The sequence below is a fragment of the Musca autumnalis genome, unplaced genomic scaffold, assembly GCF_047663935.1.
Source record: "Musca autumnalis isolate F117 unplaced genomic scaffold, ASM4766393v1 scaffold_2, whole genome shotgun sequence".
Taxonomy (NCBI): Eukaryota; Metazoa; Arthropoda; class Insecta; order Diptera; family Muscidae; genus Musca; species Musca autumnalis.
This window is the reverse complement of record NW_027411755.1, coordinates 129,256,926-129,274,452: the sequence shown is the minus strand read 5'-3', so window position 1 is coordinate 129,274,452 and position 17,527 is coordinate 129,256,926. Positions and strand designations below refer to the sequence as shown.

Here is a 17,527-nt window from a genome sequence, read left to right as displayed (position 1 = left end):
TTTGGCACAATATGTAGAAAATATCCTTGCAAAAATTTGTCAACATAGATCCACGTTTTCTAATAGCCCCCATATAAGGGTACCCCGATTTCGAGTATTTACCCAAATGTTGGGTAAAAACTCATTAACTGTCGAACCACTTGACGTTGGCTGACAAAATTTGGCTCAAAACTTTCTTACATCAATAGTAATAAAGGTATTGAAAATGGAGTTCCTGGGTCCATGTTTTGATATAGCCCCCATATAGTCGTACCTCCCGATTTAAGGTATTTTTAACGATTAGCCACATTTTACAATCATACTGACTGTAATTTGGTACAGTGAGTTCCCAATATGTATAAAATATACTTGGAAAAAAGTTGTCGACGTAGGTCCACGTTTTCTTGTAGCCCCAGTATGGGTATCTGAAATCGGGAGGCTATATCAAAAAGTGGACCAAGGGACTCCATTTTCAATACCCTTATATGGCGGCTGCAAGAAAGCGTGGACCTACGTTGACAAATATGTGCAAGGATATATTACACTCCTTGAGGACTCACTGTGCCAAATTACAGCCAAGTTGGTTGTAAAATTTGGCTAATAGATGAAAAATACCTTAAATCGGGAGGTACGGCTATATGGGGCTATACCAAAACATGGACCCAGGGACTCCATTTTCAATACGTTTAATACTATTGGTATAAGAAAGTTTTGAGCCAAATTTTGTCAGCCAGCGTCAAGTGGTTCGGCAGTAAAAGAGTTTTTACCCAAAATTTGGGTAAATACTCGAAATCGGGGTACCCTTATATGGGGGCTATTAGAAAACGTGGACCTATATTGACAAATTTTTGCAAGGATATTTTCTACACATTGAGAACTCACTGTGCCAAGCTACAGCCAATTTGGTTGTAAAATGTGGCTAATAGATGAAAAATACCTTAAATCGGGAGGTACGGCTATATGGGGGCTATATCAAAACATGGACCCAGAGACCCCATGTTCAGTACCAGAAGTTCTTTTGACATAAGAAAGATTTATGCCAAGCTTTGTCAGCCTACGTCAAGTGGTTCGGCAGTAAAAGAGTTTTTACCCAAAATTTGGGTAAATACTCGAAATCGGGGTACCCTTATATGGGGGCTATTAGAAAACGTGTACCTATATTGACAAATTTTTGCAAGGATATTTTCTACACATTGAGAACTCACTGTGCCAAGCTACAGCCAATTTGGTTGTAAAATGTGGATAATAGATGCAAAATACCTTAAATCTGGAGGTACGGCTATATGGGGGCTATATTAAAACATGGACCTAGAGACCCCATTTCCAATACTAGATATTCTCTTGATATAAGTAAGAGTTGAGCCAAATTTCGTCAGCCTACGTCAAGTGGTTCGGCAGTTAAAGAGTTTTTACCCAAAATTTGGGTAAATACTCGAAATCGGGGTACCCTTATATGGGGGCTATTAGAAAACGTGGACCCATATTGACAAATGTTTGCAAGGATATTTTCTACTCCTTGAGGACTCACTGTGCCAAATTACAGCCAATTTGGTTGTAAGATGTGCCTAATAGATGAAAAATACCTTAAATCGGGAGGTACGTCTATATTGGGGCTATATCAAAACATGGACCCAGAGACCCCATGTTCAGTACCAGAAGTTCTGTTGACATAAGAAAGATGTAAGCCAAATTTTGTCAGCCTACGTCAAGTGGTTCGGCAGTTAATGAGTTTTTATCCAACACTTGGGTAAATACTCGGGTATTTACCCAAGTATTTACCCACTAGTTTAAAGTATTGTAAAACTATCCATTTTGAAACGAATTTGCAACCTAAACCCAGAAATAGGGTGTAAAATGTTGTATTTGCCATTCAATATAGTAAATACCCAAATAAATACCCACAAATGGGTATTTACCCGGTATTTACCCACCGTGTCGGTATTTACCGGGTAAATACCCGGTAAATACCATCTCTAACTATGCCCAAAGATTAATCACTTCTGTCGACACAGCGGAGTATCGGTCGGGTTTGTCGACAGATATATCACGAAACATTTCTAAAAATGTATTTTTCAATTAAAAAAAAATAAAAAATGTTTGATAATAAATACATCAATGATTTTTGGTACATAGATTAAGAAATCGTCGTTCCAAATATGTTTTTGTAACTAACTTTGATCGCGCAAAAGATATCGGCGTTTTAATTTTAATAATTAGAAAAAATCTAAAATAATCGCAGCTTAATATAATAAGCTATTATTGTACTCAATTTTTAGAAAAAAAATGTGTTATATCTCCGCATTTGCAATAGTTTTTAAATATCTGTTTTCGCACAACTTAAGCAGACGTATAGGTCTATTTTTTTGCTTAGAATGACACATCGAAAACGCTTTTAATATGCGATACTTTCAAAAACACTTTTAGAAGATTTTCGAAATTTGATGGGTATCACATCCGCAGATCTATTGGATGGATTTAGACGCACCCTGGCTTATTAAATTCATAATGCAAAAAAACTCAATTTACGCGGGTTTCCACGGAAATCGAATGGCAGCTGTAAATTTTAAACCAAAGAAATAGGTTTTTTGAAAAATTTACGCACAAAAATTTCTACTTTGAGAGTGGATTGCTCTGATCCTTTGAAGGTTACACTTTCGAGGTATACGTGCAAGAATGCGTAACCGCGAGTACTGCAATCACATACTAAGCGTTTAGATAATTCCAGCCGCGCGTCCCGATTAGAGCAACAACTCAAAAAAAAATAACACAATTTGTCAGTCTTTAAATTATCAGCATCCGTTTGAGATAGATACAGCGGATATATTATAAAATCATACATTAGGAACCTTGTCTTTAAAGTGTATTCTTCGACATCTTTTGAGCTCTACATTGTGTTGTAATGCCGCTAATTAGAAATAAATTAAACAAAGCTCGTTTCCTTCAAGGATTTTTCCAATTTTTTACATGAAAACGACCACATCTTACACTCAAATTATCATTTTAAGAAACAAGAATATTGAAACATTTGGGGTATATAACTTCACGATTATGGGCGTTGCGAATAAATGCCTATGTTGTGCTCATGAATTTGAATTCGATAAATGCGTAAAAGTTTTTCACCTTTGTGGAGAAGATACCTGAAAGAACGGACCAATATATTCCATTGCAGTGCACCGAATTAATCCATATTCGAACCCAATCTATGTCTCGAAGAAATCAATTTGGATCATCGATTGTTTTTGTGCGAAACATTTGGAGGGAATGGATCGACTTAAGTTTGGACAACATATAGCGAAATCCAAAATTTGGACCAAATTGGTTGATCCGTTCGGACCCCCCCTTCGTACGTCCCTGCTGAGGGTATATCTCAGTCAGCAGAGCTAACTTTCTTACTTGTTTTTTTTTTAACCAGTCTGAAAGCTTCGTTAAGCAAATACTTGGCTTTGAAAATAAGTTTGGGCTTCAAAAATTGATTTCAGCGCATGCAAAAATGCTGGAGAATACTTTAGAAAACAAGTAAGAAAGTATCAATCAGCTGTGCCGACAGAGATATATCCCCAGCCTCGGACCTAAAGAAAAAAGCCAACACAATACTTCTGACGTCTACAGGCCAATGAATTTGCCCCCGAAAAATTGAACCGCCTTAATTACGGCCGCATACCCAACATGTTAAAAAAAAATAAAAACGATCCCAGACGAGTCCTTAAACTACACTCTTTCCAAACTTTTTGTGGGAGGTGCCCAAAGGGTAGTGCGATGTAGTTAAAAATGCGCTGTCGTAACAGGGTCCACAAGAAGACTTTTTCGAAAAAACCTAAGCGATTAAACTGCACTTTCCCAAATTTTGTGTGGGAGGTACCCGAAGCAGTGCACCGATATTGTCTATATTCGAACCGGATATATGCCTCGAGAGTTATCGTACGACGGACAGACATGGCTAAATCGACTCCAAACTGCCTGAAACACATTTCGTCCAAACACACCCCTTATTTCGATGAGGCACATTTTTGTTCGTATCAAAGTGTATATACCCCCTTTAGCCTAAAGGCTGAGGATATAACAATACTATTTTTGATGATAAATATTTGCTTAAAATTTTGCCAGTTAGCGCGAAGATTATTTGAATGTTAATTGTTTATACCCTCCACCATAATATAGAGGGTATAATTAAATTCGTCATTCCTTTTGTAACACATCGAAATCGGAGACCCAATAAAGTATATATATTCTTGATCAGGGTAAAATTCTAAGTCAATATAACAATGTCCGTCTGTCCGTCCGTCTGTCTGTTGAAATCAAGATACAGCTCGCAATTTTTAAGATAGAGCTTAGTAATTTGGTGTAGAATTTCCTATTACTCCTAGGATGTTTGGTATTGCAAATGGGCTATATCGGTTTATGTTTTGATATTGCCCACATAGAACGCTACCACCCGATTTTCGGTATTTTGAAGGTTTTGGCTGAAATTTGGTTCTTAGTCTTCGTTGGGGGTATAAAACATTCCCCGAGGAATTTGTTGGTATTGATCGACGTTTTGATATAGCCCCCATGGAACAGTACCTCCCGAATTTCGGTATTTTGAAGGTTAGCCACATTTTTTTTACTGAACTTGCTGAAATTTGGTATTTAGTATTCTTCATAAACGAAATGAAACTAATTGTTTCATTTTACTTCAATATAACCCGTGGTGGCCGAACTTAATACCTCTCTTACTTGTTTTTATTAATTTTCTCGTTGGAGTTGAGCTTGATGACCGAAGATTTCTTGCAAGTGAAAAAAGAAAACCGACGATTCGAACCCACACAAATACCAATCTATGTGATTAGTTTTGAGCTCGTCAGACATATCGGCTGTGGGTGTGGCTTCTGTGTCATCGAACTTTTTTCTTTTAAATGCAACGTGTTTTTTACACAGCCGAAGATTTGTACGTTCAATCTTTATGGCTTCCATGCCAAACGCTTTTTACTGAAGCCTTTGGAAGTTATAATATTTTTATATGTTTTCGAGGACGTGGGTTAAAATCCCAGGCTCAGCTGATTTTTTATTTGAAATTTTACCTGTTAGGGCGAAGATCATTTGAATGATAGTTTTTGTTAACTTTCTCGTTGTAGCTCAATGACCAACGATTTTTTTGCAAGTGAAAAAGGAAAACCGCGTTTTCAATCTTAGGTCATAAACTTATATAATAGGTCTCGTACACTTGATGAAAAGTTACCTTTCAAAAAACGTATCTTCCAAAGTTTTATGTTTATCCAGCAAAATCAGTGATTTTACTTATGGCCTGTTTCTCTACGACGATTCGAATTCAAATTCGTTCGAATTACTACCAAACTCCTGTTGTTGTAGGAAATGTTTGTTTGATTGAACATAAAAACTATTCAAATATTGTTAAAAAACCCGAAGTTTGGTAGTAGTTCGAACGACTTTGTATTCGAATCGTCTTAGAGAAACAGACCATTAAACCAGGACAATATTTCTTCAATTTCTGCCTAGGGTTCTCTGAGTTCATTGGATTACGTATGTATGCATTCACATATATTTGTAAACTACATCAAATATAGAGGACATAGTGTACTTCCAATGAAAATAGAGGACATATAGAGTACGTTAATTTTGCATTCGTCTTTCGCAAGTTTCCAGGTTGAAAACAAATTGCCATGAATATAACCTTAGCTAACTAAATTTTTTGTCATATTGTATGAAGAACCCTCATTTCCTTTATTATGGAATTAAAAAGTAATATCAATCCAATTAAACTCGGAACTTAATGACTTACAAAAGGTCCACACTCAGTATTTGCATTAACTAATGAAGTTTGGAGTGTCATTTATGTGCCTTAATTAAGTCAAACAACAATAAAATATTACCTACATAAATAACAAATAAAATTATTATCAACATTCCGTTAAATAAAAATGACAGGAAGTTGTTATTTTTCACCCATCCACATAAATTATTCATCAACAATTATTGCACACCCACACAAGCGGAACAAACAAACAAACTTCTTGACCTTTGCTTCTGTCACAGATAACAGAAGTTTGAGACGCACCAATTAGATAAGAGTAACAGAAACAAGGTATCTGATTTTCAATATAGATATGAGACTGATATTTGTATATAAGGAGGCCAATGAAGACACAATGTTATTATTGCAAAAAAATACAGCAAAGTAGGACAGCAAAAAACAAAACATTAAGAAATATGACTATGTTTAAAACAATCGTAACAACTGTGGTGATAATTCAGGTATTTGTATGAGATTTCTCCACTCTAATTATAGGTAAACTAATTAAATATATTTCCAGTTTTCAATGGGGTTACCAATATCAAACTCATTGTCAGAGGTCAATTTAAATACTGAAGATACCCATCCAACTCTGAAAGTTCATGACGCCGATCAACATGATCTCGGCAAATCGGATTCCATTACTGAAAATCACTTTGATCAGACACCTGAATTTCAAATGAAATCGCAACCAAGACAATTACCGGGAAATTTTGCAAAACTACAACTCAGTGATCCCACTAATTTGGTGTCCTATATTGAACAAATGCAACGAGAGCAACTATTTGCCTTGGCAATGGCCCAATTTCAACAATATACACAACAACTAATTAAACAAAGTACAAAGAAATTTTCTAATATTTTCAAAGATTTAGAAAAATTGCAGCATAGCTCCTCCTCGGAAATGATTGTCACACTTAAAGCAAATATTGAAAATTATTTGAATCAGTTAAACGACTATAAATTGGAAACATCAAATTTCCTCGTAAAATCTCAAGATATTCCCAATCAATTTCAAAACATTCTATCTCAACTGCAGACATTTGGCATGAACTCATTGGAAATGCAACAAATTTTACAAAATAACAATTTAATTGGATTCGAAATGGACCTCAGTGATTATGCCAATGATTTAAAATCTCTATATGGGGATCAAATAGAGAAGTTATTTAAAGAAGTGTCTTCAAGCGGATATGGGATGGAAAAATATATCAATGAAATGTCTCATGATATTTTTGGAAATTTTAATTCCGAGCATACCATCAATATGATTTCAAAAATTCTCAAATTTTAGTTAAATAGTATCGAATTACAAAATTATTTATATGTATACAATTTATTTATAAAAAAAAATAAATATAGGTATATATGAACAAAATATTAAAGTTTTATATATTTGTCCGAAATTAAAACTGTCATGAAAGTTAAATATTGTCGCCCTCAAAGATATTGTCTGCCTCCTCCTCCAGACTCAAGCTTGTGAAGATAGAGCAAATTCCTGAACTAATTAAGAAAGTTCAATTTGTCAGAGACTCAAGATGACTAAATACTAAACTTTCGATATTTCGGTAAGATAATGTGGGTAAAACCTTCAAAATACCGAAAATCAAGAGGTATGATTCTTTCGGGGATATAGGAAGACGTGGGCCTATACTGGTAATTCTCTTCTGGAATATTTTATAACCCCAATAGAAAACTAAATAACAAATTTCAGCCATTTCGGTGAGATATTGACGTCACAACCCTCAGAATTACGAAAATCGGAAGTTACCGTTCTATGGGGGGCTATATCGAAACGTGTCGGAAAGGTTTTTACCTTCAACGTAGCCTGATTTTCGGTATTTTGAAGGTTGTTATCACAAAGCTTCAAAAGACCCAAAATCAGGATGTACCGTCCTTTAAGGACAATATGGAGGGGTGGATCTATACCTAAAAATTTCAGGTGGAAAGTTTTGTACCCCCAAAGAAGTCTAAATACCAAATTTCAGATATTTCGTTGGAATATTGAGGCCACAAAATTTAATATTTCGAAAATTGGGATGTACCGTCCTATGGGGCTATATGAAGGCGTGGACCTATACCAGACTAAGACGAAGACTAAGTACCAAATTTCGGCCATTTCGGTGTGATATTTAAGCTAAAACCTTCAAATTACCGAAAATCGGGTGGTACCGTTCTATTGGGGCTATATCACAACGTGCACCGATATAGCCCATTTGCAATACCAAACATCCTAGGAGTAACAGAACCAAATTACAAAGGTCTAGCTTAAAAATTGCGAGCTGTATCTTGATTTCAAAAGACGGACGGACGGACAGACGGACGTTGATATATCGACTTAGAATTTTACCCTGATCAAGAATATACAATCTTTACAGGGTCTCCGATGAATATTTCGATGTGTTACAAACGGACTGAAATTATGCATAAATTACATCCGTCAAAATCCGATCCTTTGAAACACAGCCACATCATCACAAAGAGTTTGTAAGAAAAATTAAAGTTTCCTTATTTTTCCTCAGTGGACCAATTCACTTTATTTGACTGCCTCGTTTTATTTCTGTTAATTCGTTTTTAATTTTAAAGCTTGAATCTGTAATAATTTGGCCGATAGTTAATGTAACTATTATGTTAGGAGTGAGATATTTTTGTTATATGTATGATAAATTCGACCTAAAAACGTTCTTAATTTGAACATACCCAATTATTATAAGCTTTCTTTTGTTATTGTTTGGATTTTTCGAACACACAATTTTTGAACAATTAAAATTTGATGTGAATTAAAGCCCTCATATTTGTTTATTTTAAAATCCATCAAACATCAAAGGGAAAAATATGTATAATAATGAGCCATAGAGTTCGTTTACACTGGAGCTTATTACCATTTTAATGGCCTTATCTTGATTTGGTTGGCAAATATTATCAGGCATTTTACGTCAAATAAACAGTTAGGATAAACATATTTATACATTCAATAAAATGGATTTAAAATTCAAACCAAGTATTTAACAACTAAAGAGGGGATATTACAAAAAAAAAAAAGATAACCGGTATGTATAGGAACTACTACATCTACATCTGTAGTGGAATTCTGTAACTCATTTTTTGAGTTACCGACAAAAATCGGTAAAATTAAAAGGCAAAATTATGAATGAAAGTGTTAATAAAAGTTGACAACACTGTTGCTGTCGGTAGGACTTAGCGACAGCTTTATTTTGTTGTTAACTTAATTTCCGAAAATTTCCGTTAATTACAGAAAATGTAAGCAGTTTAATTTTACCGATTTTTGTCAAAAAAATGAGTTACAGAATTCCACTACTGAAACTGGTTTATGTTAAAATCAGTAAAACTGATCAATAGACATCGAATTTTGCATATTTATACCCTACACCACTATGCGGTAAGGGGTATTATGTGTTAGTGCATTTGTATGTAACATACAAAAGGAAGCAGAGATAGACCCATAGTTCCTTCTAGGGATATACATAGAATCACTTTCTGAGTCGATTTATGCATGTCCGTCCGTCCGTCCGTTCGCAACATACAGGTCGCATTTGTTGACCGATTTCGCTGAAAATTGGGGAATACCATTTTTTTAGCCGTCGGAAGATCAAGTTCGAAGATGGGATATATCGGTCCACGTTTTGGTATAGCCCCCATATAACAGTACCCCCCGATTTACGGTGTTTTGACGTTTTCAGCTACATTTTCAGACCGCTTTGGCTATAATTTGACATTTAGGGTTCTTAAGTATCAATAAACTTATATAACAAAACTTGTGGACATAGGTCCACGTTTTGGTATAGCCCCCATATAACGGTACCCCCCGATTTGCGGTATTTTGACGTTTTTAGCTACACTTTCAGACCGATTTAGCTATAACTTGACATTTAGGGTTCTTAGGTATCAATAAACTTATATAACAAAAGTTGTGGACATAGGTCCACGTTTTGGTATAGCCCCCATATAACGGTACCCCCCAATTTACGGTATTTTGACGTTTTTAGCTACATTTTCAGACCGATGTAGCTATAATTTAACATTTAGGGTTCTTAAGTGTCAATAAACTTATATAACAAAAGTTGTGGACATAGGTCCCCGTTTTGGTATAGCCCCCATATAACGGTGCCCCCCGATTTACGGTGTTTTGATGTTTTTAGCTATATTTTCAGACCGATATAGCTATAATTTGACATTTGAAGTTCTTAAGTGTCAATAAACTTATATAACAAAAGTTGTGGATATAGGTTCACGTTTTGGTATAGCCCCCATATAACGGTACCCTCCGATTTGCGGTATTTTGACGTTTTTAGCTACATTTTCAGACCGATGTAGCTATAATTTAACATTTAGGGTTCTTAAGTGTCAATAAACTTATATAACAAAAGTTGTGGACATAGGTCCCCGTTTTGGTATAGCCCCCATATAACGGTGCCCCCCGATTTACGGCGTTTTGATGTTTTTAGCTACATTTTCAGACCGATATAGCTATAATTTGACATTTAGGGTTCTTAATAAACTTATAAAACAAAAGTTGTGGACATAGGTGCACGTTTTGGTATAGCCCCCATATAACGGTACCCTCCGAATTGCGGTATTTTGACGTTTTTAGCTACATTTTCAGACCGATGTAGCTATAATTTGACATTTAGGGTTCTTAAATGTCAATAAACTTATATAACAAAAGTTGTGGACATAGGTCCACGTTTCGGTATAGCCCCCATATAACGGTACCCCCCGATTTACGGTATTTTGACAGTTTTAGCTACATTTTCAGACCGATTTAGCTATATTTTGACACTTAGGGTTCTTAAGTGTCAATAAACTTATATAACAAAACTTGTGGACATAGGTCCACGTTTTTGTATAGCCCCCATATAACGGTACCCCCGATTTGCGGTGTTTTGACGTTTGTAGCTACATTTTCAGACCGATGCACAGTGGATCCACCCATTGGCCAAAAATAAAAAAGTTAATGTCAACATTTTGGTACAACATCTGGCTACTCTGACAGCTATGACGTGGACCTTTTTAAAAATATATTAGTTTTTGTTTCATTCGAACGCGATCTTCTTAAGAATAGCTTCAAAAGACGGAACATTTGACTAATATTTTTTGTTGTGAATACAACCTATATTTTAACTGCAAGTAAATATATTCAAAACATCGCGAAACTAATACGTATTGCAAAATATTATAGTGGATTTTGAAGAAGGAGGTTATAGCTCAATTTCCATTAAAAAATAGTGTTTTAGCGTGTTGTGGAATTCTAGTTAGCTTCATATTTCCTTAGTGTATTTCGTAATGCCAATTCGATCATATACTTAAATTTGACCTAAGGTTTTAGTCATGATGCCCACCAGTGCCCACCTTGGGAATAATTTTCCAAAGTAGGTCATGGGTTTAAGATTATTCAGTATTAAAATCAGCTGCCATCTAGTGCCAGACTATAAATGGTGGGTCGCTGACTAAAGCTACCCTATAATAGGGTTTCTACGGACATATTAGCTTATAACTCTGTTATCTGACCGCGTACATTAACATAATTGGCATCAGTGGCTAGATAAAGAAGTCTTCTTCCAAATTAGTCTTACGTTGGCGGTACGTGCCTTCCAGGAAGAACGCTATAAGATCTATATTAAAAATGTTGCCAATTTTCAGACAAAAATATTGATTTTTTTAATCCGCTAAATTGGTAGGATTTTATGTTGTTTTGGAGATTGTTTTGTTTCCCTAAGCCCATTTTTGCATCATAAGATAATCGGGACCTTTTTTCATGTCATTTTATATTAACCGCCCAACATAAATTTTACCGTATACCCCCTCCAGAGGGGAAAGGGGGGAGAATGTCACGCTCGTGGTTTCTTAAAACACTCTTAGCACCAGCACAAAGCTGTAACCGGCGAATTGGCTTGATTTTTACACTCTAAATATTTTTAAAGTTCTTAAATGTCAATAAACTTATATGACAAAACTTGTGGACATAGGTCCACGTTTTGGTATAGCCCCCATATAACGGTTCATTTAAGTTCATATTTTCGTATATCCCAGATACCTCCGAACTAGCTGTTAATGACATTTGAAGTTCCCACGTTACGTACTTATTTTCGATATTTTGAAGATTCTAGCTAAATTTTTTAACCGAATTAGGAGTTATTTGACATTAAAGGCTCCCATCAAAAACTGTCAACATAGGCCCATGTTTTATTATAACCCCTATATAACAGTACCTCCCAATTTCTAGCCCACCAAAAATTGTCAACATACATAGTTAGATATAGGCACCATAAAAAAGTGCCTCCCGAATGCAGCATAAATGTACATAAACATTATCTGACATTTTAACGTACCCACTTAAAGTTGGGGACAGGAATGACAAGTAATTATTCCATTTTAGTTCAGAATATTTTATGGTGGAGGGTATGAAAAGTTCGGCCCGGCCGAACTTAATGCTTTTTTACTTGTTTTTATTAATAAAGATACAAAAATTTTGATTGGACCAAACTTCGTTTTGAAGAAAACTGAAAAAACTCATATTTGTTAATTTTTGCATATTTTGCATATGCACTAAATATGCAAAAAATGCAAAATATACAAAAATTATGCAAAATATGCAAGTAATTTTTTGACGAAAATCGCCAAATTAAGTTTGGAAAATCAATAAGAAAAGTGTTCTAAATTAAGTTTATTGCCGTTAAACATCGTTTTTTTAGCAGATTCTTGGGTTATTAATTACACTGTGCTACAGTGAAAATTCTAATGCATAAATTCGGTTTTGTGGGAGTCCACAGAAGACGAAAATACCTTTGGTTTCTTTGGGTCACTTCGGTTTTTCATTTTATAACGGTAAATGTAGTGAAAAATGGGCTTTCTTGGATTTTCAACTTTAAACGGACATTACTTCTTTTTTCCACAACCGATTTGCACACACTGTTTTTCATTATAAAGGGGAGAGTAATGCCCTTCGAACAAGCCATAGATTTTTAAAATTGGTTAACAAATGGCTAATTAGTAGTGGTTTAAGTGTGACAAAAACGCATTAGAAAACAGTAAAATGTTTTTCCTTGTGCTCTAGGCTGCGTAAATGACACCTAACAGTACAATTATTTACAGTTAGCAAGTAGGAAATTTAGTTGGCTTTCCAAAATGAGAAAAACCAACAAAATCTGTTGAAAAATGAATGCGTTATGGCATTTTTTGTGTTTCAACTTTTTGGTTTTTTTTCATATTTTCCTTTATAAAACATTGATACCTTGTGCGTAATTGTTAAGCAGGATAATCACAATTAGAATCATACATGCTAAGATACCCATCTTTTATAAAGGAAAATATGAAAAAAACCAAAAAGTTGAAACACAAAAAATGCCATAACGCATTCATTTTTCAACCGATTTCGTTGGTTTCCCATTTTGGAAAGCCAACTAAATTTCCTACTTGTTAACAGTAAATAATTGTGCTATTAGGTTCGTTTGCGCAGCCTAGAGCACAAGGAAAAACATTTTACTGTTTTTTAATGCGTTTTTGTCACACTTAAACCACTATTACTTAGCCATTTGTTAACAGATTTTAAAAATCTATGGCTTGTTCGAAAGGCATTACTCTCCCCTTTATAATGAAAAACAGTGTGTGCAAATCGGTTGTGGAAAAAAGAAGTAATGTCCGTTTAAATTTGAAAATCCAAGAAAGCCCATTTTTCACTACATTTACCGTTATAAAATCAGAACCCGAAGTAACTCAAAGAAACCAAAGGTATTTTCGTCTTCTATGGACTCCCACAAAACCGAATTTGTGAATCAGAAATCCTGCAAAAAAATTTTGTCCACTTTTGTATCACAGTGTTACTATTCCGCCACAGCAATAAATCTGGACTAAAAGACTTAAATATACATAGATATAAGCAAAATTAGTTTTCACAAGGTGAGAAAATTTCTTATAACCCAGCCTTCTTATTACAACATAAGTTGCTTTCCTATACAAATTTGTTCAAAAACTCAATCAGAAATGTCAAAATCATAATTGTTCCACAAACATCCCATACGGGACAAGCGAGACTTCTCTCATATCAATGAGTGCACCCCGATTCATATCAGCTTAATGATATGGGACCTACTGTTTATTGCCGAGTCCGAACGGCGTGTCCTAAGACACAACTTGTAGAGAAGTTTTACATGGCTGAAATACTCAGGAAATGTCGCCCACATTACTGAGGGGTAATTTTGCCACCGTTGAAATGTTTGATGTTGCCTGGCCGGGGAATCGAACCCACGACCATTAGTGTCCAAGGCGGGTGTGCATACCATTGCACCACGGTGGCACCCGTCAAAATCAACGTATCCAAATATGTTGATAGTTTGAGTTTGCAACATACAAAAGGGAAGGAAATAGACCCATAGCTCCTTTTGATGATCTGCATAGATTCACTTGTCCGTCTGGCCATGTATTTTTGAAAACAAAGCACAGGTCACATTTATTGACCAATTCGCATAAAAATTGGAGAAGAATTTTTTGGCCCTAGGTCGATCCCTATTTATTTTGTTAAGAAGCGATTCAGATTTCGATATTGATCCCACATACATATACAGCAAATTCTCGAAAATCCGCACACCACATTTTTCGGCGGTGTCCGAATTATCAAATTGTCCGGTTTAACGAAAATACATTATTTTATATGATTAAATCAATCGTGGTAGTTATATAGTAATATTTTTTAAATTTGTATTTGCTTATACCGAACGCTTAAATGAAATATAGAAGTAACAAGTAAAAAGTCGTTAAGTTCGGCCGGGCCGAACTTTTTATACCCTCCACCATAAAATAGTCTTAATTAAAATGGAATAATTAGGGTCCTTTCACAATTTTAGGTGGAACAACTTTTCGACAATGGATAGACTCCTACTGCCTCCCACTATTGCTTAAATTCCACTGTGAACACAAATGTTGGGGCAGAGATAATTCTTTTTGGAGATGAAAGCCCTTGGTGTGTTTATTAAAAACCCCGAAGGACAGATGCGCCGTGAGTCAAACTTCCGCGTTATGGCGTGATGAAGTTTTTGCAAGAGACCCTGTAAGCCTTCATGAATTAGCATTATATCTTTGTTTGTTGTTTTTGTAGAGCACTTAAGCAACAGTGAACAAAGATACAACGCTAATTCCTGATGGCCCACAGGGTCTCTAACAAAAATTTCATCACGCCATAACGCGGAAGTTCGACTCACGGCGGATCTGTCCTTCGGGGTTCATAATATACTCACCAAGGCCTTTCTTCCCCAAGAGGAATTTTCCGTGCCACAGACTTTCACCTCCATTTTGTTCCACAGTGTTATCTAATCTAATCTAAAAAAATGTGTTCAGCTAGGTGAAAGGTACCACCTACGGGGCTATATCAAAGAGTCAACTTATCTTTAAATTTTTAAGCGGAAAAGTTTTATAGCTGCAGGGAACTTCAAGAGTCAAATTGAGGGTCACGGTGCTCTTGAAACAATTTTAAATGGAAGGTGCTTACACCTTGGAAGTTTTAGCGGATTCTGAAACTACAATGTTCATAGATGAGAAAAATCAAAAAACAAAAAAAATCGCCGGAGCGCTTTTTAAATAAATCGCGATTTAAGTTGACATTTTTATGGGTTGTTTAGGTTTTCACGATTTTGCTTAGAAACCGCGAGTCCTTTCAAAATGGGACTAAAGAAAATGTTGTAGCTATGAAAATTCTCTACAAGATTGACCTTTGTGATAATTTCGTAGGTTTTACCGTTATTGAGATATAGAAGTTCAAATTGGGACAATGCACTGACTGTATCGCCCCCTTATAAAACAATTTCATGAAGGGTGCGCCTTAACTAACTTTTGATGAAAACCACTTACACAGGGAAAGTTTTTGTGAATTCTGAAACAGCAATGTTCATAGATGAGAAAAATCCAAAAACAAGAAAAAATCGCTGCAGTGATTTTTAAAAAAATCGCGGTCAAAATTCACATTTTTAGGTGTTTTTTAGGTTTTCACGATTTTGCTTGGAAACCGCAAGTCCAATCGAAATAGAGCTAAAGAAAATGTTGTAGCTGTGAAAATTCTCTAGAGGATTGACGTTTATTATTTGTTCCCAGCCTGTACCGTTTTTGAGATAAAGAAGTTCAATTTACATTTTTAGGTTTTCTTGTTATATGGTAAGTCTTATCGATATGGAACCTGAGAAAATCTTAAAGCTGTGAAAATTCTCTACAAGACTGGCTTAAGTAACTTATCCTAAGTTGTAACATTTTTTTAGATATATAAGTTTAAGTTGGGAATTTGCAGCCATGACATTGTTTTATAAGGAGGCGATACAAAATTTAATTGAAATTGAATTGTCCCAATTTGAACTTCTATATCTCAAAAACGGTAAAACCGCCGAGAATGCCAGACAGGTCAATCTTGTAGAGAATTGTCATAGCTACAACATTTTCTTTAGTCCCATTTTGATAGGACATGCGGTTTCTAAGCGAAATCGTGAAAACCTTAACAACCCCTAAAAATGTCAACTTAAATCGCGATTTATTTAAAAAGCGCTCCGGCGATTTTTTTTGTTTTTTGATTTTTCTCATCTACAAACATTGTAGTTTCAGAATCCGCAAAAACTTCCGAGGTGTAAGCACCTTCCATTTAAAATTGTTTCAAGAGCACCGTGGGGTAGTTTCATCAAAACAATGTAGACCCTCAAAAATGGACCCATGTTGACGAATTTTAGTGAAGAAATTTCGTGACCACTGAAAATTACCGAAAATCGAGGGGGGCGGGATATACCAAAACATGGACCTATATTGACGATGTTTCGTTGGAGATGTTTTATGTCCACTGAGAACTTCAAATGTCAAATTACAGCTATTTCGGTTAAAAACTGTAGCTAAAATTCTCAAAATATCGAAAATTGGGAGGTACCGTTATATGGGGGCTATACCAAAACATGGACCTATGTTGACGATGTTTGGTGGAGATATTTCATGAGCACTGAGAACCTCAAATGGCAAATTACAGCTAGTTCGGTTAAATATTGTAACTAAAATGCTTAATATACCGAATATCGGGAGGTACGGTTATAAGGGGGCCATACCAAAACATGGACCTATGTTGACGATGTTTGGTGGAGATGTTTCATGACCACTGAGAACCTCAAATGTCAAATTGCAGATAGTTCGGTTACAAATTGTGGCTAAAATTCTCAAAATACCGAAAATCGAGAGGTACCGTTATATGGGGGCTATACCAAAACATGGACCTATGTTGACGATGTTTGGTGGAGATATTTCATGACCACTGAGAACCTCAAATGGCAAATTACAGCTATTTCAGTTAAAAATTGTAGCTAATATTCTCAAAATACCGAAAATCGGGAGGTACCGATATATGGTGGCTATACCAAAACATGGACCTATGTTGACGATGTTTCGTGGAGATGTTTCATGACTGCTGAGAACCTCAAATGTCAAATTGCAGATAGTTCGGTTAAAAATTGTGGCTAAAATTCTCAAAATACCGAAAATCGGGAGGTGCCGTTATATGGGGACTATACCAAAACATGGACCTATGCCCATATCCTTTGGGATATAAGTTTGTTGATCACTAGGAACCCTAAGTGCCAAATTATAGCTAATTCGGTCTGCAAATGTGGCGAAGAACGTCAAAATACCTCAAATCCGGAGGTACCGTTATATGGGGGCTATACCAAAGAGTGGACCGATATAGCCCATCTTCGAACTTGACCTGCCTATGGAAAAAAGACCCTCGGG

The 17,527-nt window shown here is 35.6% G+C and overlaps 2 protein-coding genes across 3 annotated transcripts in view; one reads left to right on the top strand and one right to left on the bottom strand.

The window, feature by feature from the left end:
- LOC141394645 (uncharacterized) overlaps positions 1-17,527 on the bottom strand; it is a 218,598-nt gene that overhangs the window by 80,835 nt on the left and 120,236 nt on the right. The window lies entirely within an intron of this gene.
- On the top strand, positions 6,119-7,093 carry LOC141393091 (uncharacterized). Its single transcript, XM_073966041.1, has 2 exons — positions 6,119-6,228; positions 6,288-7,093. The coding sequence occupies exons 1-2, from the start codon at positions 6,184-6,186 to the stop codon at positions 7,059-7,061; spliced, it is 819 nt and encodes a 272-aa protein (XP_073822142.1). The 5' UTR covers positions 6,119-6,183; the 3' UTR covers positions 7,062-7,093.

Excerpts from the sequence above, each read along its gene's own strand:
- LOC141393091 (XM_073966041.1), top strand. The coding sequence starts at position 6,184 with ATGACTATGTTTAAAACAATCGTAACAACTGTGGTGATAATTCAG. Across the intron at positions 6,229-6,287 it reads CAACTGTGGTGATAATTCAG|TTTTCAATGGGGTTACCAAT; the intron begins GTATTTGTATGA and ends ATATATTTCCAG.